At 40.1% G+C, this 22,946-nt stretch overlaps 1 protein-coding gene across 1 annotated transcript; it reads left to right on the top strand.

Annotated features, from left to right (window-relative positions):
• The first annotated feature begins 10,854 nt into the window (after nucleotides 1-10,854).
• LOC138834401 (dihydrolipoyllysine-residue acetyltransferase component of pyruvate dehydrogenase complex-like) lies at nucleotides 10,855-18,443 on the top strand. The gene is made up of 4 exons (XM_070033037.1): nucleotides 10,855-10,950; nucleotides 14,171-14,251; nucleotides 15,309-15,432; nucleotides 17,550-18,443. The coding sequence occupies exons 1-4, from the start codon at nucleotides 10,855-10,857 to the stop codon at nucleotides 18,362-18,364; spliced, it is 1,116 nt and encodes a 371-aa protein (XP_069889138.1). The 3' UTR covers nucleotides 18,365-18,443.
• Nucleotides 18,444-22,946: the final 4,503 nt, after the last annotated feature.

The raw sequence follows: 22,946 nt of genomic DNA, 5'->3' as shown, positions 1-22,946 counted from the left end.
GGATATTTCTTGCTTGTCCCTCAAAAGTTACATTATGATTATTCACTTAAGTTGATGTTGGTATAAAAAAAACAAACTCCTACATTTATTGGGTTTTATGTCCCATCTGAGGTTGCTCTGGCAGGGACAGACCTAATGATTTCAAGGTCCTTAAACAGCTAGAGGGCCAGACATTTCCCATCCTTGTATTGGACCCTGAGTTTTCCTTCTTTGTATCTCACTTTCTTAATCTATAAATTAGAATTTAATATACATCCCTGACTACCTCACAAAGTGGTTGTGAGGCTTAAAAAGAGATAATAAAGTTAGCATTGGGGCTTGAGGGAACCCAGTAAAAGACACTTCTTGCCGGGTACGGGTGATTCATGCCTGTAATCCTAGCTACTCAGGATGATGAGATTTGAGGATCTTGGTTCAAAGCCAGCCATGGGCAGGAAAAATCTGTGAGACTTTTATCTCCAATAAACTACTCAGAAAAAGCAGGTAGTGCACCATAGCTTAAGCGGACGCTAGCCTTGGGCACAAAGAGGCTCAGGGACAGGGCTCAGGCCCTGAGTTCAAGGCCCAGGACTGGCAAAAAAAAAAGACATTTGTGCTTCTTTATTCATGTTATGAATAATTGAAGAATAAGACTAAGAAATACATCAGAAAACAGCAATCCCTCCTCATCTTTATTGTGATGCAGGGATCAAACACTGTTCTGCATGTAATAGGCATTTACCACTGAGCTATATCCGCACCCCCACACTCTAATACCAGCTGTGTAATGATAAAGGTAATATTGGGAAAATGGCTTGTATCTGCTAGCAAATAACACCACCATACACTGGGATGCTATAATCTCTCTCTTCCCTCATAACCTCCCCAACAATAAATACATAGATTGGAGGAAAAGAATAGAATGTAGCTGATTAATTATAACCAGGTTATGCTTCTCTATCCTACTATGCTATCAGGTCATTTCATCTTTGTGAACAAAGCAAAGTACAAAAAGTCAGAAGTATTACACTAGAAAAACTACTTACAGAGAAGAATATATCAGTAAAGGAATAAATCATTTTCCTCAGTTCCTCAACCATCTACACACACACACACACACACTCCATGGACAAATAATAATTTATTTTAATTATGTAAACCCTGAGAATATTATACAGGTTGATTTATGTGTTTATTTGGATAGGTTGTTGAACATTACACAAAGCTCTAGAGAGGGAAATTTTGAATATGAACAGAGAAATAGCTTTATTTTGCATACCAAATTAGTAAAGCATAGCCTGTCTATTATAATTATAGAAAGCCTCATTACTAACATTCATAATACATCAAGGATATGGTTGCAATAAAATAACACTTACTGAGAGTAGTTGTACCATCTGAATGATAATAATATCCATTTGTAGGATGTAATCATAAATGGGAGCAATTCACTTAAGTTTTAATAATCAGCATTATTTTTGTAAGATCAAACCTGTTGTTCAGATTCCCTCTTCTTACTGCCAGTTCATTTTTACATTATTATCTGTAATCAGTAACTGTAGCTTTTCATTACCAGTGACATATGACAAAGAACATCAATAACTGCAAGTCCCTTGCATACTCATTTGCCTCATTTCGGTGTTCTTCCTCCATGAGAACTTTGAGATGACCCTTAATCAACCCCTGTTGTGGTATTTCAGTCCTTATAAATGCCCTGCCTCTGAGTATGAGCTGATCTTCCTCGAGTGGTACCTATTTCTGATGGGTAAGCTACGACCAAGTGAAGATATGTTACTTTAATAATTAGACGGGTTTTCTCCAGTGGGTCTCTTGCACTCTTGCTCACTCTGATACCAATACCTATATTTTGAAATGCCTTTAGAGAAACTCACATGGTAAGGAACTGAAAAAAGCTATCTGCCACCAGCTTATGAGAAACTAAGGCTTCAGACTAATAGTCAGAAATGAACTGAATCTTACCAACAACCACATGACCAAGTACCTCCTCCTAGCCAAGCCATCAAAAAACTGTAAGTCAGCTGCCACCTTGACTGTGGCGTTGTGTAAGAAACCAGAAGCAGAAGTTACAATATCATTTCAGGGGCTGCAGCAGAGTCGGTAGCAGCTGCCTGCCTTCATCCCTTACCATATTGTTTACAAAAGTAATTCTGTTTGTTTCCAAGGCACTGTTAGTCACATGAGAAGTGACACTTGCGGTACAATTGTGTAATGATCTGCCCAGAGAATTACAGAGACACAGAGAGCCTAGGTGAGAAAGATCCCAACTTAAAGAGCTGACATCTGTGAACAGGACAAGGTTGGGTAACTCCAAGAACTCCAGAGGCCCACATCAACCAGTGTGAACTTAGAGTCACATTTAAGGTAGCAAAACATAATTCAAAAGAGATTCCATTATTTACTCCAGATATTTGAAGGACATTCATAGGCCCCACAAAGACTCCTCTCGACTTCCTCGACTCTACAGTTTCTCCTATCATGAGAAAGTGCTAGAACTTCTCACACTAAATTTCTAAACACCTTTGTCGCTACCGCCTCGACCAGCAAGGAAGACACGACACCGAACTCTTCTCTCTGCAGTTTATTCAGGACCTTTGAGTAATCTTCTGACCCCAATCCCGGGGAGAATTCCCCACAGCCTTAAGTACCCGCTGGGTAGCCAACCCTGATACGCCACGTGGGAACCACCAATAGGTTCAGGTGCGCAAAAGCAAGCCAGATTCTTTGCCTTAGCCATATAAGGAGTTGTTTACCACAGAGAGCACTCGCCATCGGGAAGGCGGAGGGCGGAAGCCGGCGCCATCTTCCAGGTGCGGCCTCTCGCAGCTCTCTACAGTTCCCCCTTTTTTGTTTAAAGAACACAGATGAGAACAGAGGTCTGATCCCTGTTGTGCAATGCAAGGACTGCATACAAGCCTTCTCCCAGAGGGTACCTTCTCTAGGGATGACTCAGCCTGTCCATTGATTCGTTTTCACAAGGACGGGAAAAGGCGAATCGAACCCGTGTGCAATCAAACATGCTCTCCTCGAGGGCAAAACTCATGCCTCTCGACTGCAGTACTTTGGCTTTGCAATCTGTGTTCATTGTTTTAGGGTGGCAAGCCACGCTTGGGGGGACTGACCTGCTCCAATGGCTGTAAAGGCTTGGATAATCATGGCTGCACTGCGACGCTGAGAACCTCTAATTTGGCAAATGCACCACAGACATACCAAGGAGGCTAACACCAGGAGGCCTGTCAGGGCTCCCAAACCCACCCATTCCTTAAGATGATTCATAGCAGCGGAGATCCATGAAGATAACCCCTCCGCCAATCCGGCATCCACTCGGGTCGAGTTCACCATGACGATGGCAACCCTGAACTGTTCCATCAGGCTGTCGAACTCCCCAGTTCAATTACCTAAAAGAACTAGACAACTGTTTAGACAAATTTGCAGCATTTTTTGAATAGGTTTTTTCCTGGGCCTGAACTCTGGGCCTGGGCACTGTCCCTCAGCTCTTCAGCTCAAGGCCAGCACTCTACCACTTGAGTCACAGCGTCACTTCCGGCTTTTTTCATTTTGCTTATATGGTGCTGAGGAATCGAACCCAGGGCCTCATGCATGCAAGGCAAGCGCTCTACCACTGAGCCACCTTCCCAGCCCCATTCTTCTGGGTTAATTGCACCACAGCAGCAGCTAATCCAGCATTAGTTAGTGGTCCGCCCAGCTCTCTGCAAACTTTCATCCATGCTTCTAGTCCCCTGTTCTTATATGGGGTTATGGCGGCTCTGCATTCCTTAGTGCACTGCTCGTAAACAAGCTGTTTAATTAATGGCATGGCTGCGTCTGGGTCACCAAAAATTCTGCCAGCAGCCTCCACCATGTGGGCAACAAAGTCCAAAAACGGCTCCATAGAGCCCTGCAGGATTTTGGTGAGATTGCCACTCACCTCGCCTTTATTTGGTAAGGCCTTCCATGCTTTTATGCCAATTTTATTGATTTGTTCATAAACCATGCTTTTATGCCAATTTTATTGATTTGTTCATAAACTTGAACCGGGTAGCCTATCTGCTGATTGGCGAATCTCCCCTGTCCAAGCAGCATATCTCTGTCCCAAGCTGGGTTCCCCGCAGCCTGATTGGCTGCAGCCTCTTCACTAGCAAATTCAATCAAAAAGGCCTTCCAATCTAAATACTGACCTGGGCTCAAACAAGCTCGTGTGAGCCCACTCCAATCACCGGGTGTCATGCAGTGTCTGTTTAGGGCCTCCACCTGGGCTACAGCAAAGGAGGCCGTGATTCCGTATGTCCGCACAGACTCAGCTAAAGATTTTATAACCTTAAAATCTAAGGGTTCATGATACCGCTGTCCCTGTGGATCCTGAAATATTGGACAGGCTAGATGTAACTCGGTTCTGACCACTTTCCACATGCCTGGGCTGAAAGAACAGCCGGGGCTGCCACTTCCAGGGTCCTCCGCATAAAGCAGAGGGGCCGAGGGTGTGGCGCGGCACATGGAAGGCATGCATTCGTCTTTATCTGGGTCCTCACTCTCCTTCCCTTTCCTCCTCTTTCTTATCTTTGTTTTTTCTATTTGTTCTATGAGTGATTGTAGTTCCTCTGAGTCTGTAGACTCAGAGGTCTCTAGTTCGTTCGGCAAGATCAGGGTATAACCCCCCCCCCCCCCCCGCTCTCCTCCTTTTTGCTGTCTGCCCTTTCCGATCTTTCTTCCTGCAGCATTTCTAGGGCGGCCTGACCATTCTCTACTGCCTCACTGCAACGCTGGTCCTCGAGACAGCCTCTTATCAGTTTCCATATTGGTCTCACTCCGCTCTTAAGCGTTCCTTGTTCAGAGGCAAAATCTAGGTCCCTCCCTAGTTTCTCCCAAGAGGCCACCATGAGGCTTCCGGAGACAGCGAACCACGGGGCAACGATGTCACATTCATCCAAAAATCTCTCTAAAGTACTCTTTTTTATTTTTAACTTTTTTGAGTGCAGTAGCTCATTGAGAGCCAAAAAAATTGGGTGCGAAGAAGAAGCGCCCATGTTTTAAACATTTAAAGCTGGTAAACAAACTTTTACTTTTACTTTTGGCTACTCTATTGACTAGACCCAGGTTCTCGCTCTCTCTTTATCTACCGAGAAGAGCAAAAATCCCCCCGCTCTTGTCGCGGATTCCCCTTTTACCTGGGAACTTACTCCCCGCTCTTGTCGTGGATTCCCCTTTTACCTGGGGACTTATCCCCTGCTCTTGTCGCGGATTCCCCTTTTACTTGGGGACTTACCGGTGCACCACCCTGACCGCAGAGAGTTCTGAGTCCTCGTTGGGGTTATGGCTGAGTCCCCGTACGGGCCACCACGTGTCGCTACCGCCTCGACCAGCAAGGAAGACGCGACACTGAACTCTTCTCTCTGCAGTTTATTCAGGACCTTTGAGTAATCTTCTGACCCCAACCCCGGGGAGAATTCCCCACAGCCTTAAGTACCCGCTGGGTAGCCAACCCTGATACGCCACGTGGGAACCGCCAATAGGTTCAGGTGCGTGAAAGCAAGCCAGATTCTTTGCCTTAGCCATATAAGGAGTTGTTTACCACAGAGAGCACTCGCCATCGGGAAGGCGGAGGGCGGAAGCCGGCGCCATCTTCCAGGTGCGGCCTCTCGCCGCTCTCTACACACCTTCTTCAAGCCTAGTCCTGAATAATTTTTATTTGCCCTCACCCCACAGCTCCACTGTTTTCTTTCCTTTATTGCAAGATGGTCTCATTTATTATTTTCAGTACACTTGCATTTTGATTGTGGATTGTCACATAATAAAATTCAGCTATGGAATTTTCTACTTGCATCATGTTGGTACTTAAAAAGTTTTGGATTGTGGAACAGTTCAGATTTCCAAATTTGGGGTGCTCAACTTGTATGAAGAAATGATGCAGATAAATAGCTAGGTAACATGTTTCTTGATCTATGGAACAAGGACAAAAATCCAAATCTGGTGCCCAGAGACCAGTTTGAGCTATCTTAATGGGAACCTAATATCTCAATGTATTTTCCACACCTAAGTTAGTTTATAGACTTAGAACCCTTGATTGAAGTGTTGGCCAGGTTTCCTGAAGGAAAAGCACTGCCTCCAGATTTAGAGGTATGCACTCTAAATCCTTCCATGAAGCTTGTCCTAAAAGAACTTTGTGACTACAGTGACTGCACTGGTAAGAAACACAGAGACTTTTCAGAGACTCAGACACAGCTCTGAAACATTAATTCTCAGAGCCACTGGTCAAAGTGAGATTATTAAAAGCATACACACAGGAGTCTTGGCTCAAGTTCAATCAAACTGTGCTCAGCAGTTCCACAATTCTACATTACGGTGTTTCCCTAGTTCGTGAATATGTAATTGTGGTAAACATATTTCTTACATTGCCTTTTTAACCTGAGAAGAGAAGATCATTAAAAGAAAAAGCATATATTATATGCATATATGGAAATGTCACAATGAAATCCCTTTGTACATGAATATATACTACGAGAAAAAGAGAGAGAGAAAGAATATAAGATTGAGTTTCTACAACATCCTGATTCTATGGTTGAATAAAACAAAGGCAATACTTCATTTTCAGAGCCTATTGTCATTAGTATCATCACAAAAGTGTTGACCATTACATAGGTTAGTCATATCATTCACTGTTGGCCAATGACACGGGCTTATGGATTTCAGCAAATGTCTGAGGATTATCACAGACCTACACAGGTAGTTAATCTACATCCTGTTGCAGCTATGTTCCTAAGAGTAGAACCTTCATCAGGGCAATCCAGGAGAGGCATTTCAACTGGGACATAGCTCCTGACCTGACAAATGCTGGCTTTCTTATCTACATGGAACACCAGAAGCAATTTACTTTTATCTAGAGGACCAGCACTGTGCCTTCTCCTTCTTGTCTCGTGGCTAGGCTAGCTTTCCTGTTCTTGGCCAAAATTAGCAGAGATCTTGCTTTAAAAAAAATTTTTATAACACATTGTACTAGTCTACCACATTAATTATACATCTATTGATTTGATGTATAGGAAGCAGCAAATCCTTTAGAAGCTTTAAAAATTATTTGAAGTGTGAGGCATGTGTCAAGTGGTAGAGCACTTGCCAAGTAAGCATGAGGCCCTGATTTCATATCCTAGTACCCCCTCAAAAAAATGAGCTGTGGTATGACTCAGTCATCGAGTGCTTGCCTAACATGTGAAAGGCCCTGAATGTATTGGGGGGAAATCTCTGGATGCTAACCCCCATGACAGTTCAGAGGCCTGCCCTCTCAGTAACTTAGGCCTCATGAACTTATTACCAAGACATTCAAAGTGCAGACTGCAGCTATGTATGAAGCATTTTGCAATGCTTTTCCGGGGGTTGGAATAAATCCATGCCCTCTTTTATGTATGGAGTCATTGACTCTTCGTTTGAGAAATAACCCCCCAGGCTTGCTGCTTAGTTTTGGAGGACACTAAATACCTAACCAAAGGCCTTGGTTAATCACTTGTGATTTTGAAATCTGAATTTGAGTTTATTGTGAGGAAGTAAATATTATCTTACTTACAAAAACATAGATGTGCAACAGTAACCTATTATTAAGTGGAGTAACATATAACAAAGAGAGGTCAATGTAGAAGAATTATACCCTAGTAATGAATTTCAGACTTGGTTAAAAACGATTGCACCAGAATCCTCATTTGTACCAGAGTTCTAACAAGGAGATTTCATAATTTATCTGATAAAATTGAAGACACTGAGTTTTCCTTGGGCGCCACAATTGGAAGCCTGAAATGAAGCTGGGTACAGTAGGGGAAAAATGAGGTATGGTAAGCTGACAGCAAGTAACAGAGATATTCCTTCATCTACTTCCCTTAAGATTAAGGGACCAAAATAATAATAATAGCAATAAAAGGATAAATAATAAACTGAAAAAAAGATTAAGGGACCAAAGTCATTTGGGAAAAATGAAACAGAATAACTTAAGGAAACTGAGACCTGGTGAAGGGAACTAAGAAATGTGGTATTTAGAAGTGCCATCTTGGCTTCAAAGAGCGACAATAGGATGCATTCCTTCCTGAGGGATGCATTCCTCACTGTAAGACTTAACACTTGTCTGACAGGACGCATGCCTTCCTGGGAGAAATGCTCCCCCTAAACTTAAGGTACCTTCCTTATCTCAAGGATAAGGATCTGTTTGATGGCAGGATGCATTCTTACCTGCAAGAAATGCCCCCAAACATCCAGAAACTCAGAAAGTAGTGATTAGAGCAAAGATGAAACACCTATCTTTATATAACTTTGAAGTCAGACTCCCTGCCTTTACTGTTTAAATACCCCTAGCAGCCAAAGAGCTGTGTGTGTCTCTCTTTATCTCCTTGTGAGAGCACCTACACTCTTAGTGTGCCCCTGCTCTTCTGCTTGTCTGTTCGTCTGCTTTTTGTCTGTCTCCTTGTCTGCTTGTTTACTTACTCAATAAAGCTCTGCCAAGTTTTCTTACCGTTGTGACTTGTCCAGAAGTTCTTATTCTGCGATTAAAGTCAAGGACCCTAAGTGAAGAGTTCCTATCTTTAAAGAAAAACTTCAGTAACCTTCATCTGAATATGGTGGCAACCACGAAGGGATTATAGGAAGTAGAAATTCTCTAATTGGCTTTGAGAACATCTACAAGTAAGAAAATAGGCTTGAGTTTTAAGGCTTTCGTTTCCCTTTTCTTTTTTCCCCTATATGTTCTCTTCTCCATGCAAACTCTTAAAATTGCCTTCATTTATTGTTTCAGGATTGGTTTAGCAACGTAACTGGAATACTTGTTCAGATTTTCGTATTTTCCATATAGATAACAGTTCAGATAGATAAGGGGCTAATTTTCTGTGAATATATATTGTTTTCCATTGTGGTTTCATTTAAGAGGTAAGAAAGCAGCAACTATGTTGGGATTTGCTTTACCTTTGATAGCGATTATTAACTGTGTTGATTTAAGAGGTAAGACTGTTTGATACTGCTCAATTCCTCCTGGGCTAAAAGGTTGCTGTCTGACTGCTTTTACATAAAAATTATTTTACATAAAAATTGTTTTCCCTCAAACTTTGCTTGGTGAAAGATAGAAGGTAAAGACTGATAATGTGTAAAGTACTGTGTTTTAAAATGGGTGAAAAGTAGAGTAAGGCCTACATGAAAAAAAAAAGAGGGGAAAGGAATTTGGAATTTGGTAGAGAATATAAGATTATGTTTTACAAATTTGGAGTTCTGTATGAATTAAGTAACCTTCTTGGTGTAACATGGGGTTACTAGATGCTTTATTAAAATAAAGATACTAGGTCTAACTGGCGCCATTTTGGCCATATGGTGGATAATAGAGAATTGGATTTAACCAGCACCATCTTGGCAAAGTGGTAGATGATAGGACATTTCCAAAAACTCTTAGAAGTGCAGACCCACCCCTAGGGGATGGGTATGCCTAAAATTCCCAGAACCAGGGGCAGGGACTTGGACAACAGGTTACTTGACCTGCCAGAGCTGTACAATGACTTTGAGAGACTCTTTGAACTAGAGTTCCTTGTAACCTTGCCCCCTGACCATGACCCTGTTTAGACCCCAAGCCACCCAGCCACCATTTTTGCACCATAGTTCATGTTTCCTGACTCTCCTCAGGTCACCATAGATCCCTCTTCAGCTCCCCATTAGAGTTGATCTGGCCTGTTGAGATTGTTTTTCTGTTTTTTCTTTACTAACCTCATGGCTCAGTTTCCTAACAGTATTGAGAGTATTTGAGGAAAAAGTATTCAAGTCAAGTGTTCAAAAGTCGACTGTATGCTAATATACCTTGCTAACAAAATGTCTAATCATATTCTGTTCTTAGCTATGTAGGTCTTAAATTTGTTGGCCAATGTATTTGTTATTAAGTTTTTGCTTTTCTAACACTGACCATGTGGTTTTGTCATTGGGCAAAATAGTGTTATTTGCTCCTGGAAGTCCAGAGAACTTACACAGCTGAATTCACTTTAAAAAATCTAAGTGCAAGCCGGGCACTGGTGGCTCACGCCTGTAATCCTAGCTACTCAGGAGGCTGAGATCTGAGGATCTCGGTTCAAAGCCAGCCCGGGCAGGAAAGACTGTGAGACTCCTATCTCCAATAAACCACCAGAAAACCAGAAGTGGCGCTGTAGCTCAAGTGGTAGAGCACTCGCCTTGAGCTGAAGAGCTGAGGGACAGCGCCCAGGCCCAGAGTTCAAGCCCCACGACCGACAAAAAAAAAAAAAAAAAAAATCTAAGTGCACCTTAACTTTTGTGCATAAGTGTGTGTGTGCACGTGTGTGTGTGTGTGTGTGTGTGTGTGTGTGTGTGTGTGTATGCATGCACCTGTATAAATTTGTCCAGAGTAATCTGGTATTTTAATGCATAACACTCTTAGCACTATAACCAAGAGTTATATGGCTTAACAAAAAATTTTTTAAGAATTTAGTTTTTTTTTATTTCAATCTTCTCTGTTATTAGAAATTGGGGTGAAGTATCATAAAGTTAAATGTAAAGGTTTTCTTCTCTCACCATCAAAGACATTGTCCATTCTATCTGTCTAAAACTGCTTTACTTTCTATCTCAGGAAGAAATCAAAAGAAAAAGGCACAGTTCATCTAGCCCTAGAAAGGGTGAAGATAAACTGGCAAAAGCTTGGTTCATTTCAGCTCCTCTTAGACACCCAAAGGAAAGAGATTCTGCCCCCACCCCGGGTGCTAGGTATGCCTCTCACCAGGACATAGCAATGCAGCTGTGTGTGACAACAAGGAGATGCCAGCTAGCCAGGGCAGGCAGGGCTGTGTGTGAGAGCAAGAGGCTTCCCATGTGCGGGAGAAGGGGACATCCTTTCAGCAGGACATGGCAATGCCCTCTTACCAGGAGAGGCAGGCTGTGTATGGGAGCAAGGCGATTGCCATGCGTGGGAGCAATGGGAAGTCCTCTCACCAGGACACGGCAAAATAGGATGGGCAAACGGATGAGCTGTCAGAAAAGGTGGAGTTCATCCTGGACCCAGGGACCAGGAAAATCTAAGGCATGGTCTATAAAGGTACTTCTATGTCTTTCTTTCTCTTTCTTACAGACAGAAATTGAAAACCTGACTGTACTATGAGTAATGAGATTACTATCCCTAAAAACTCCCACTGGGAATATATTTTTAAAACATTGAAAATGCTTTTTTCAAAAAAAAATAGGATTTAAAAGAAAAAGGCTACTCTTTGTGAGTAATGTAATTTGGTCTCAATATGTTAGGATGTACAGTACCATGTACTAAAATTAAAACTAAATTTCAATACTTTTTGCAATTAGATGCATTTTGTAAAAAGCAAAGAATGGTGTGAGATTCCTTACATTTGTTAAGTTCAGACTCTTAGTGCAGTGCCAGTCCACATGTAATTCTCCTATTCTTCCTGTTTTAAAACCAAATGGGAAATATTGGCTTCCAACATGTAGGCCTTTTATAAACCCCTCCTTTCTGAATGTGCTCAGATATCATTCCAAGAAAAGTTTATCATTATAAGGTAGAAGAGATTAAGGTCAGATACTTGGATTTAATCAAAATTGAGATTATCCTGTTAAGTCACTCCAGTGAAGGATTTAGTGTCTTCACTTTTACCCAAGGATTTAAAAAATGTATACCTTTTTAACATGATTTTTATTAATTGAAGTAAAATTTAAATACTGTGAAATGATCACATGGTAATATACAATTGAAGAGGGTTCGTAAATGCATAAACACAGGGCTACCATATATTTTGTGTGTTTGACTTGGTCTGGATACTGTGACATTGCCTGAGTGTTGTCCCTGAGGTTTTTAACTCAAGGCTGGCACTCTACCACTTGAGCCACATCTACTTCTGGCTTTTTGTTGGTTAATTGGAGGTAGGAATCTCATGAACTTTCCAGCCCAGACTGGCTTTGAACCATGATCCTCATATCTCAGACTCCTGAGTAGCTAGGGTGACCAGTCACATTATAGTTAGGAGGCCCAGTTATAATTTTTATAATTTTCCTGAGCACTACATACTTCATGCCAATGCATACTTTATATATAGAAGTCTTTTTATATCCCTTCCTCCATAAAAATATTTAAAAACTAAGGGCTGGCATAGCATGGTGGCACAGTGCTTACCCAGCATGCACAAGACTCTGGGTTTGATTACTAGCACCTCAAAAAGTTAAAAATTATGTATCTACCTGAAAGGGATCCTACATCATCATCCTGACCACCTCCACCACAGTAAAAATAGACTGGACTCCTGCCTGGTTCCATCATATGTGTCAGATTTCTGGTAGAAAGCCACTTTGGATCTGCTGAAACTAAGACTTTCATTGTGTGACATTCTTTCTGTGGTACATAGATTTGTAAACCTTACCCAGCCTGGCATGGAAAGGATTGCTGGCTATATTTAAGTTCAATGCCTCTTGAGTACATTGGTATCAGTCATATGGAGCCAATTTTAACTGCTAGAGACTCCTTAAATTGTAGATGGGAACAATCCAGGCAAACACTCTGTGCATCCTTAAGCAAGACATATTGTTTAAGGCTAATGAAACAGGTCTAGCCCAGGAGAGCCTCTTTTGCAAACTTTGTTTTAAGTAGCTTGGTTAGGTTCATGGTCCTAAGGGCCAATGCATCTCTCTCATTGAGAAATCAATGATTGATTTTATGTACATGAAACCAGTGGGGAATGAAATAAGGATACTGGGTCTAACTGGTGCCATCTTGGTCATGTGGTAAACAATAGGGAATTGGGTTTAACTGGCACCAGCTTATCTTTCATGGTACAGGCATATTTTCTTGATAATGGCCTTTGATTTGATTTGCATTTCTTTTATGACCAGAGATGTTAAACATTTCTTCATGTGTCTTTTGGCCATTCCTATTTCCTCATCAGAGAAGTGTCTTTCTAATTCTTCAGCCCACTATTTAATAGGGTGGTTGTTTCTTTGAGGATTTGTTTTGGGGGGGTTAATTTTTTGAGTTCCAAGGATATTTTAGATATGAAGCCCTTGTCTAATGTATAGCTAGTGAAGATTTTCTCCCAATCTTGCGCTTTCTATTTATCTTGCTAGCTATGTCCCTTTCCATGCAGAAGCTCTGCAGTTTAATTTAATTCCATTTATCTACCCTTTCTTTGATTTGTTGTGTTTCTGGATCTTTATTTAGGAATTTTTGACCTGTGCCTAAGAATCCTATCCTCTCCTGTAATATATTCAGGGTATCTGATCTTACATTGAGGTCTTTGATCCATTTGCAATTGATTCTGATGCAGAGTGATATATAAGGCTCTAACTTCAGTTTTCTAGACATGTATAACCTATTCTTCCAACACCATTTGTTGAAGAAGCTGTCTTTCTTCCATCTAGTGTTTTTGGCTCCCTTATTAAAGATTAGGTGGCCATAGGCCTGTGGGATCATTTCTGGGTCTTCAGTTCTATTCCATTGGTCCTCAGGCCTGTTCATGTGCCAGTACCAAGCTGTTTTTTATAACTATGGCTTTATAATACAGCTTGAAGTTTGGTATTGATATTCCTCCGGCCCTGTTCTTCCTGCTAATGATTGTTTTTCCTATATGGGCTCTTCTATTATTCCATATGAATTTTGGGATTGCTTCTTCTATTTCACTAAAGAATGTTGTTGGGATATTAATGGGTATTGATTGAATTTGTAAATAATTTTGGCAGTATTGCCATTTTTGCAATGTTAATTCTTCCAATCCAGGAGCATGGATGTTTTGTCTACTTCCTTGAGACTGCTTTAATTTCCTTTTTCAGGTTTTTAAAGTTTTCATTATAGAGGTTCCTTACATCTTTGGATAAGGTAATTCTTAGGTAGTATATTTTTTTTGAGGCTATTACAAAAGGAGTGATTTCCTGATTTCAATATCACTTTTCTCATTGTTAGCATACAGAAAAGCTATTCATGTTTGTGGGTGCATTTTTTAAAAGGACAGTTATGAAGGAAGTTCACAGGGCCCTGTCCAATGTTTTACTTTCAAAAATAAACTGCTTTAGGATCTATTGTTTTTATATTTTTATTTTTTTTAATTTAATTTTATCTTATTTGTGAACATACTGTACAGAGGGGTTACAATTACATGGGCAGGATAATATATTTTTATTTTTAAGATGGTATGTCAATCTCCTTTTTATTCTGTCTTGTTATCACCAGAGCTATGCCTGGATCCTGATCTTGGGAAATGTAAGATTATTGGCTATTTTGGTGACAAGTGATATCATAGAAGAGGTTGGGGTAAAATCTGGATTATTGTATTGTTTAGACATTCCATATGGCCTCTATCTTCACATTTTTCTACAGAAGAGTTCACTCACTACAGTCTTAACTAAGGATATAAATTTTACTGTTTCATAGGAGAGAAAGATGAAATAATTAATGTTATACAACACATAGTATTTCCTGGGGAAAAATTCTTGTGCTTTCTCAAATCCCTTTCTGTCTTCAGTTTGAGAAAAGCCAATAATGTACTGAAAAAAAAAAACTAGAGAAAAGACCATTTACATTCCTAAAACAGTGAAGATTTATGCATGTAAAAGAACAAAATGTTGTGTTCTATTAATTTTTGGTTTCTGGTTTACCTTTGAGGACCTGATTATCCTTCTTTTGTGTAACAGTGACTTCATCAAGGAACAGTCTATCCACCTCAGCTTGCATGAAATGATCTTTCAAAAATGAATGAACACTGGAATGAAACAAAATTAAACATCCTACCACTACCACTATATATAATCATCCCTCAGTATCCAAGAACATTGGTTCCTGCCCCCCTGACTCCATAACAAAATCCCTACTCAGTATTCAAATCCCATACAAAATGGTTCAGTATTTGCATAGAACTTACATACGTACTCCTGTGGGCTTTCAATTACTTATAATCACTAATACAATGTAAATTATAAGCAAGTAGTTGTTATATTGTTTAGGGGATAATGACAAGGAAAAAATATGCATGATCAGTACAAATGCAATTTTTGTTTTGGTTTTTTGAGACAAGATCTTGCTGTCTAGCCTAGGTTTCCCTTAAAATAACAATCCTTCAGGATCTCAGCCTCCTGTGTGTCGGAATTACAGGAATACATCAGCACATTGGACTGCAGATGCAGTTTTCAAAATTATTTTAAGTAGTTATATAGAAAGGAGTTGCCATTGAATAAAGCAAGTTTACAAATAGAATGCCCTTGATCAACTCACTCTTTCCCCTCACTTTTCTTAATTTTGTAGCACATACCTTGAATTCTTGACTGCATTCCTCCCACAAATTTTTTTCTTGGTCTTTTTTGACTAACTGAAGATTTGGAACAAATTAGAAGGGAGAGCTCTACACAGACCTCACTGCTGCTGCTGTGAACGGTTTAGAGCATCACCTCCTTCAAGTCTATCCCGCATGAAGAAGGTTTGCTGTGGTCCTGTCATAGGTATGCATGGGTCTTTGAAATTAGCTGCAGTCCTCTCCTCCAACACAGCCAGAAAAGTAAAAACCTTTATGGATATTTATAAAATGTTAAATTTATAAAATGTTACACCCTCAGTCTATCATGGAAAAAATGCACACTATCAAAATCCTGCATTTTCCTTTTAAAATTGACAGATGAGGAAATACCTGGCTGAGGCGGGACAGGAGGGAAGGGGGACAATTACATAAGGAGATATGGTATTCGACAACATGGAACCAAGGATAGATTGGAAGAGTTTTATATTGTTACTAATAAAAACAAGGGGCTGGGAATGTGGCTTAGTGGTAGAGTGCTTACCTAGCATGCATGAAGCCCTGGGTTTGATTCCTCAGTACCGCATAAACAGCAAAGGCCAGAAATGGTGCTGTGGTTCAAGTGGTAGAGCGCTAGCCTTGAGCAAAAGAAGCTCAGAGACAGTGCCCAGGCCCTAAATTCTAGCCCCAGGACTAGCAAAAAGAAAAAAAGAAAAAAAATATGAAAACAAGAATATCACTTTTTCCTTTTTCTTTTTTTGAATCCAAGAAAAGATGTGTTTCCTTAATGACTTGCTTTGAGATTGCCACTGTTTCAACTTGTACAGCTGAAGGGAAGTCTTGAGAAACCTGACCATCAAGTGTCCGTTGAGTAATAAAAGAAGCTATTGGATGCAATTTGCTCATGATCTTGGGAACTTCTCTCTTTTTTTCTTTTTCTTTTTTTTGACATTATTACACAACCAATGGGAACCGATGATTCAGATGGTAGTTTGTACTGGGGCTTGAACTCAAGACCTGAACACTCTCCCTTAGCTATTTGCTCAAGGCTGGCACTCTACCACTTGAGCCACAGTTCCAATTCCAGCCTTTTTGATTAATTGGAGATAAGGGCCTCATAGACTTTCCTGACCAGACTGGCTTCAAATCATGATTTTCAGATCTCAATCTCAGCCTCCTAAGCAGCTAGGATTACAGGTGTGAGTTGTTGGTGACCTGCTAGCTGGTAATTCTTGATTCAGTTTGAATTCCCAAAGTAATGAGGGTAAACCAGCAAGTAAAAGCAAGTAAAACCAGCTAAAAAGCAACTAAACCAGTTCGAGTAAAACCAGCTAAAATGCAACTAAACTGGTTTTTACAGGTCACTATATTAAGTGAGAGACACCTCAGCCTGGGGCCTTGGGTCTAAAGTAAGAAGTATTCATGAATGCTTTTCAGTTTTATGATCGTAGATGTATTAGTCAGACAGACAAATGGATGGCATGAGACTTCACTGATTGATATTTTTTCAAGACCTAATCCCTTGATCTCTAAAATAGATTAAATCTCGTGTCTTGCACATTCTAGACAAAACATTCTACCATTGGGCTACATCTACAGTTCTCTAATCATTTATTAAATCATGGTTTTGTGTATTAAATAATCTCCTTCTTCCCAGTTGGGTTACAGTATATTTTAAATTGCTATTACATATTTAAATGATTAGTAATTCAAAGATATACTTGAGGAATGGTTTTTTTGACTCATTTTTTCTGTATTCTCATGCCGTTTATAAACTTCAATTTTTATAATTCTATAATGTGGTATTTGGACTTTTACCTTCCCTAAATATTCTTTGTAAAATTATCTTTTTCAGGCAGTCGGGTGCCAATGGTTCACATCTTTAACCTTAGCTATTCAGGAGGCTGAGATGTGAGGATTGTGGTTTGAAGCCAGGCTCAGCAAAAGAGCCTGTAAGACTCTTAACCATTGAATTTTTGGTTTCTTTTGTGGAAAAACACTTGTGTTTACTGTCAGTTCCTGTTGGGGATGTAACCATGGTTATATATTACTGCATTTAACATGTTAATACCTTTCAGTCTTTTCATTCATACATATCAATAGGTTATGTTTATAGGAACTAAGACTTATTAATATTATCTTAGAAAAGTATATTATTGCATGAAGTAATAGCTATTTATTTTTATTTTGTATGTATCTCTGAAATTTGCTGTTTTCAAGAGACATCTTTTTAAAAGGTTATGATATTTTAGGTATGTTGATAGGGCTAGTTATCTTTATATTTTCTTATAGAGAAAAGCTATATTAAAAATGTTTTACCTTAAGGGACGGGACCAGAGGGCAGAATCATCAAGAAGGACATTGACTCTTTTGTGCCTTCTAAAGCTGTTCCTGCTGCAGCAGCTGCTATGGCTCCCCCAAGTCCAGGTGTGGCACCAGTTCCTACAGGGGTCTACACAGATATCCCAATCAGCAACATTCATCGAGTTATTGCACAGAGATTAATGCAATCCAAGCAAACTATACCTCATTATTACCTTTCTATTGATGTAAATATGGGAGAAGTTTTGTTGGTACGGAAAGAACTTAATAAGATTTTAGAAGGAAAAAGCAAAATTTCTGTCAATGACTTCATCATAAAAGCTTCAGCTCTGGCATGTTTGAAAGTTCCTGAAGCAAATTCTTCATGGATGGACACAGTTATAAGACAAAATCATGTTGTTGATGTCAGTGTTGCAGTCAGTACTCCTGTAGGCCTCATCACACCCATTGTGTTTAATGCACACATAAAAGGACTAGAAACCATTGCTAATGATGTTGTTTCTTTAGCCACCAAAGCAAGAGAGGGTAAACTGCAGCCACATGAGTTCCAGGGAGGAACTTTTACAATCTCCAATTTAGGAATGTTTGGAATTAAAAATTTTTCTGCCATTATTAACCCACCTCAAGCGTGTATTTTGGCAATTGGTGCTTCAGAGGATAAACTAGTTCCAGCAGACAATGAAAAAGGATTTGATGTGGCTAGTATGATGTCTGTTACACTCAGCTGTGACCATCGAGTTGTGGATGGAGCAGTTGGTGCCCAGTGGCTTGCTGAGTTTAGAAAATACCTGGAGAAACCTGTAACCATGTTGTTATAATTTACTGAAGAACTCCTAGATTCCCAAGTCACTTTGGTTCATTCTTATCAAGATATTTATATGTTATTAAACAGGTGGTTCTTTGAAAGTTAAAAAAAAAAATGTTTTACCTTTAGCCAGGCGTCGGTGGCTCACGCCTGTAATCCTAACTACTCAGGAGGCTGAGATCTGAGGATCGTGGTTCAAAGCCAGCCTAAGCAGGAAAGTCCATGAGACTCTTTTTTTTTTTTTTTTTTTTTTTGCCCATCATGGGGCCTGAACTCTGGGCCTCTTCAGCTCAAGGCTAGTTCTCTACCACTTGAGCCACAGCACCACTTCCAGCATTTTGTGCTTATGTCGTCCTGAGCTGAAGAGCACAGGGATAGCACCCAAGCCCAGGGTTCAAGCTCCAGTACTGACCAAAAAAAAAGTTTTACTTTTGAAATTTTACCAAGTCCTAGAAATTTTTGGATTGATTTTTTTATAGTTACTTAACAGTATACTGCAGATCATATCCTACTAGTAATAATAACAAAAGAAAGTTTTTTAATAAGTACTTATTTAATGCCAGATATAGCTGGCATTTAATTATGACAACAACTCCATAGATTGGTACTATTATTAATCTAGTTTACAGATAGAGAAACTGATGCTTTAAGAAGTTGTGTAACCAGGAGGCAGCCAGACTAATAATGCTGCAATGATTAACATTGCTCATCTATAGATTCATAAAACTTTGCACAAATTGCTAGAAGTAGAACTCCTGGATAAAGGGGTATAAATATTTTAACTTTCCATAATCAAATGGCAAATTTTAGCAAACTCGCAATGGACGAGAAATACATTAAACTGATGAAATCTCTTTGGAAAATTTACATACAATTACCATCATATTTCTGAGTGCATGCCAATAACCCAGAGAGGGAGGAGGGAGGTAAAAGAAAGAAAATTAAATACACACAACTGCACAAGAATAATAACAGAACAATAGAATGTGATCTTATGCAGAAAGACCAAGGGAGGGAGGGAATGAGAATAGAGAGAGGAAAAAATTAAGATAATGGGATCTCATATACACAGAGAGAGGCAAAGGAGAGAGGGAAAGAATAGGGCAGGGAAAAGAAAAAGAAAAACACAGAACTGTACAAGTATAATATAGAATAATACAATGTGATCTCTGATGGACTTGCCTTTCCCTCTTGGCCCATTCTTTCTTATGTATCCAAAGATGGAATATGAAGGGTTGACTCCCACCCTCTTTTCCCCAGTGTGTACAGAAGTCAGGCAAGCCACTAAAGAAAAATATGCACAGACTGTCTGACACGGACAGGGCAATCTACCTAAGCCTGGCTGGAAACATTCCATTGTGATCCCAACCAAAAAGCGCCCCCACCATCTTAGACCTAATGGCCTTTGTATTAACCTCTGCCTCCTTGCTCAGACTTCATAAAAACCTAGTTTGTAAACCCCCTCCTTGCACAGTCTCCAAACCCGCGGGAAGGCGGTGCCACCTTCACTGCTCTATCTCAACAAACAGTCCTCACCTATGGAAGATCAAGTCTGGCCTGTTTCCTTCCTTTCTCCTCCACTTTCCTAACAATCTCTACACAAAACCTAGCCTCATTACCTAACATCTCAGCATGGAGTGTCTGAAAGTTTCTCTTGTTTCATTTGGAAAGAGTTCTTCCCCTTGAGGATAGCAAATTATCCTTGTTTCATCATCTTTTTATATCCTGCATATTTCTTATCTATTGTCCAATTGCGTTTAACTGAGTTTTCTTTTCATTTTCTGCAATATAGTAAGCTTTTCTCTATCAGCAATTCTATAGTCCTGTCTAGTCAACTCCAGTAATTATAAACTCAATTAATTTTATTTGCAGTGTAATCTCCAATTTAAAATCTTGTTTTGTTAAATGTATATTTTGGAAAAAATTATCTTATAATGAGTATCTTTGAGGAAATTTTGTTCCATTTTCTTGAGTTATATTTTCTTTTCTTCCTTTTTTTTTTTTTGTCAGTCGTGGGGCCTGAATTCTGGGCCAGGGCACAGCTCTTCAGCTCAAGGCTAGCACCCTACCACTTGAGCCCACACCGCCACTTCCAGCTTTTTTCTGCTTATGTGGTGCTGAGGAATGGAACCCAGGGCCTCATGCATGTGAGGCAAGCACTCTACCACTGAGCCAACTTTCTAGCCCCGAGTTATATTTTCTCCAAGAAAATAGTCTTTGTTCTTCTTCTGTCTGCTAGCTATTGTTTTAATATTTTCTAAAGATGCTGTATAGAGGGGTTACAGTTACATGGGTAAGGTAATGGGTACATTTCTTGTCAAGCTTTGTTACCCTCTCCTATTTTTTTCTCTTACTATCCCTTCCCTCCCCCACCTCCTTTTTTAATATTTTTATCTGATTACCATGCTGATTCTTTTCTTGCTGTTCATGCTTCAGAGTGGGCTGTTATGTCTAACTACTAGGGCAGTAATGGTTGATTTTGCTTTCAAACAATACTTTCTAATGTTGGTTTCAGTAGGTATTCTGATAGGCCAGTTCTAATATATGGTTCTCTAGCTATTATCCAGGTATTGATCTTGGATGATTACAAAACTAGATCAACTAGGATGTACTAGATTTGGGAGTTTATCATGGATAACTGTAAGGAAGACTATAAACAAGGGATCCTCATCAATTGGAGAGGTTCCCAGGAGAGACTTGTGAATATTTCCTAAACAAGGAAGACATAGGAGAAATCAACTTTTTGATAGACAAATTGAATGGAATTTTTTTTTTATCAAGGAAGTCAGGTAAATCAGAACAAAGAAATAGAAACAAGGTCTTCAGGGCTTGATCTTCAAATCAACTACCCTAGAGCCTGAACTGACTTTTTCTTTCCTTTGAGTCACATAGTATCTCAGTATCTAATCCAGTCTACTTCTAAGAGCATCCCAGTCTAATTCCATCTAGCTTTCTTAGCTATTTATAGAGAGCAGGGACACTGGATGGGAGGAGGGAGAGAAGTCAGAATCTATGTGATCTTGTACAGATTTTTCTACTTTGCTCCTAATTGGGTTTTCTCTTTTGAGCAGGGATCCTTCCTTTATTCAGCGTGCTTTTTTTTTTCTTTCCCTCCCAAGGAACAGATCAATATCATACTTCTCAAATATAGTTTTCAAAACATTTGGAGCAATCCACAAATCTCTGTGCCTCGGCACCCTGCTTTCTGCCCTCAAACCTGCATGGCATACAGCCTGGTTTGATCACTGGTGAGAGCTCTGTGCCTTCTGTGCAAGTTCATTATCATGTACTGAGAATAGCAGGGGCATAGGGCACTTTTTGTCAACAAGCACAGTCTTCCCAAACTCACACACCTCAAGAAAGAAGACTGAGAGAATGACTTTAGACACTGGACAACCCCATCCCACAGCCAAAATACCCTAGGGCAAGAAGAAGGCACAAAGACACTACTTTTGTGGTAAGGTCTGCATTTGGAATGTGGTTTGCTAGACTGAGTAAACAAGAGCTAGCAAGCAGACATGAGTACTCATTTTTCACATCCAGGATTGGGACAACTTCATAAGCACCTGTGTATATCCACCTTTTGTGGGGCTCTGCTTCTACAGCTGCAGTTCATGAGAGACATAAAGTTGATCTAAAGTAGATGGAAACACTTGTGGAGGTGTGGTCCAGGGATCAGAGAGGAATAGACAGGAAATGGATCAGTACTTTTCTCCCTAGCTGCCTCTCCTAAGCACTCATGTTTTCAGAAGGCTTTGAAAATTTTAAGAAATTCTTTGAATTTCTCAGTCTGTTTAATTCCATAGCTATATAAACTAGCATAACTTGGTTACAGTTAGCTATTTCTTGAGTTCATGAAGTGACTAATATGAAGTAGGCTGAAATGGGACCAAATCAGATGGGCGGACTCCACCATTCTGAAGCTCTGGTTTCTGAGAGTCAAGAACTCAACACTGCCACAGATTTGTGTATGATGTTTGGATAATCATAGACTAATCAGTCAATTGACAGGATTTTGATGAAATGGTCTCCAGGGAACATGACCTAGATAGAGTCTACTTCCATCTGTGGCAATGGACTCTGGCCACCCATTCTAACCCTTAAGATGTCATTTGACCTGTGTTCCAGCACTCCTTACCTGTTCTAGTTCCTAGCCTACTCCTCAGGCCTCTAACCTCAGCCACATAGCTGGCCCCTCAATTGACCTCAGAGACATCCATCAACTGCCCCCGTGTCTAAGCCCTTTGAAACTCTTTTGTATCCGTAGCTACCCTCTCACTGCAGATTGTCCTTCTTTTTCTTTTTCTGCCAGTTGTGGCGCTTGAGCTTAGGACCTGGATGCTGTTACCACAGTCACCACACCCCCACTTTGACTTTTCAGTGGTTAATTGAAGATAAACATGGTAGAGGCTTTATTACCTGGGCTGGCTTCAAACTGTGATCTCAGATCTCAGCTAGGATTAAAGGCATGACTCACTGCACTGGCCTGTCTTTCTTTTTCAACAGTCTTTTTTGCTCTTATGTTGGCTACCACCTGTTTCTTGGATCCATTGTTCAAAGCTGCTATTCCCTAAGTAAGCCTGCCCTCCTTCCCT

This window comes from Dipodomys merriami, unplaced genomic scaffold (genome assembly GCF_024711535.1).
Source record: "Dipodomys merriami isolate MVZ:Mamm:240054 unplaced genomic scaffold, mDipMer1.0.p SCAF_213, whole genome shotgun sequence".
Classification (NCBI taxonomy): Eukaryota; Metazoa; Chordata; class Mammalia; order Rodentia; family Heteromyidae; genus Dipodomys; species Dipodomys merriami.
This window is presented reverse-complemented; position numbering and strand designations above follow the sequence as displayed.

Bases quoted from the DNA above. Each gene is read 5' to 3' on its own strand.
- LOC138834401 (XM_070033037.1), top strand. From the start codon at position 10,855: ATGGCAATGCCCTCTTACCAGGAGAGGCAGGCTGTGTATGGGAGCAAG. The intron at 10,951-14,170 runs GCAAAATAGGAT...TGTTATCACCAG, and splicing joins AGTCCTCTCACCAGGACACG to AGCTATGCCTGGATCCTGAT. The intron at 14,252-15,308 runs GTAAAATCTGGA...GACTAACTGAAG, and splicing joins ATATCATAGAAGAGGTTGGG to ATTTGGAACAAATTAGAAGG.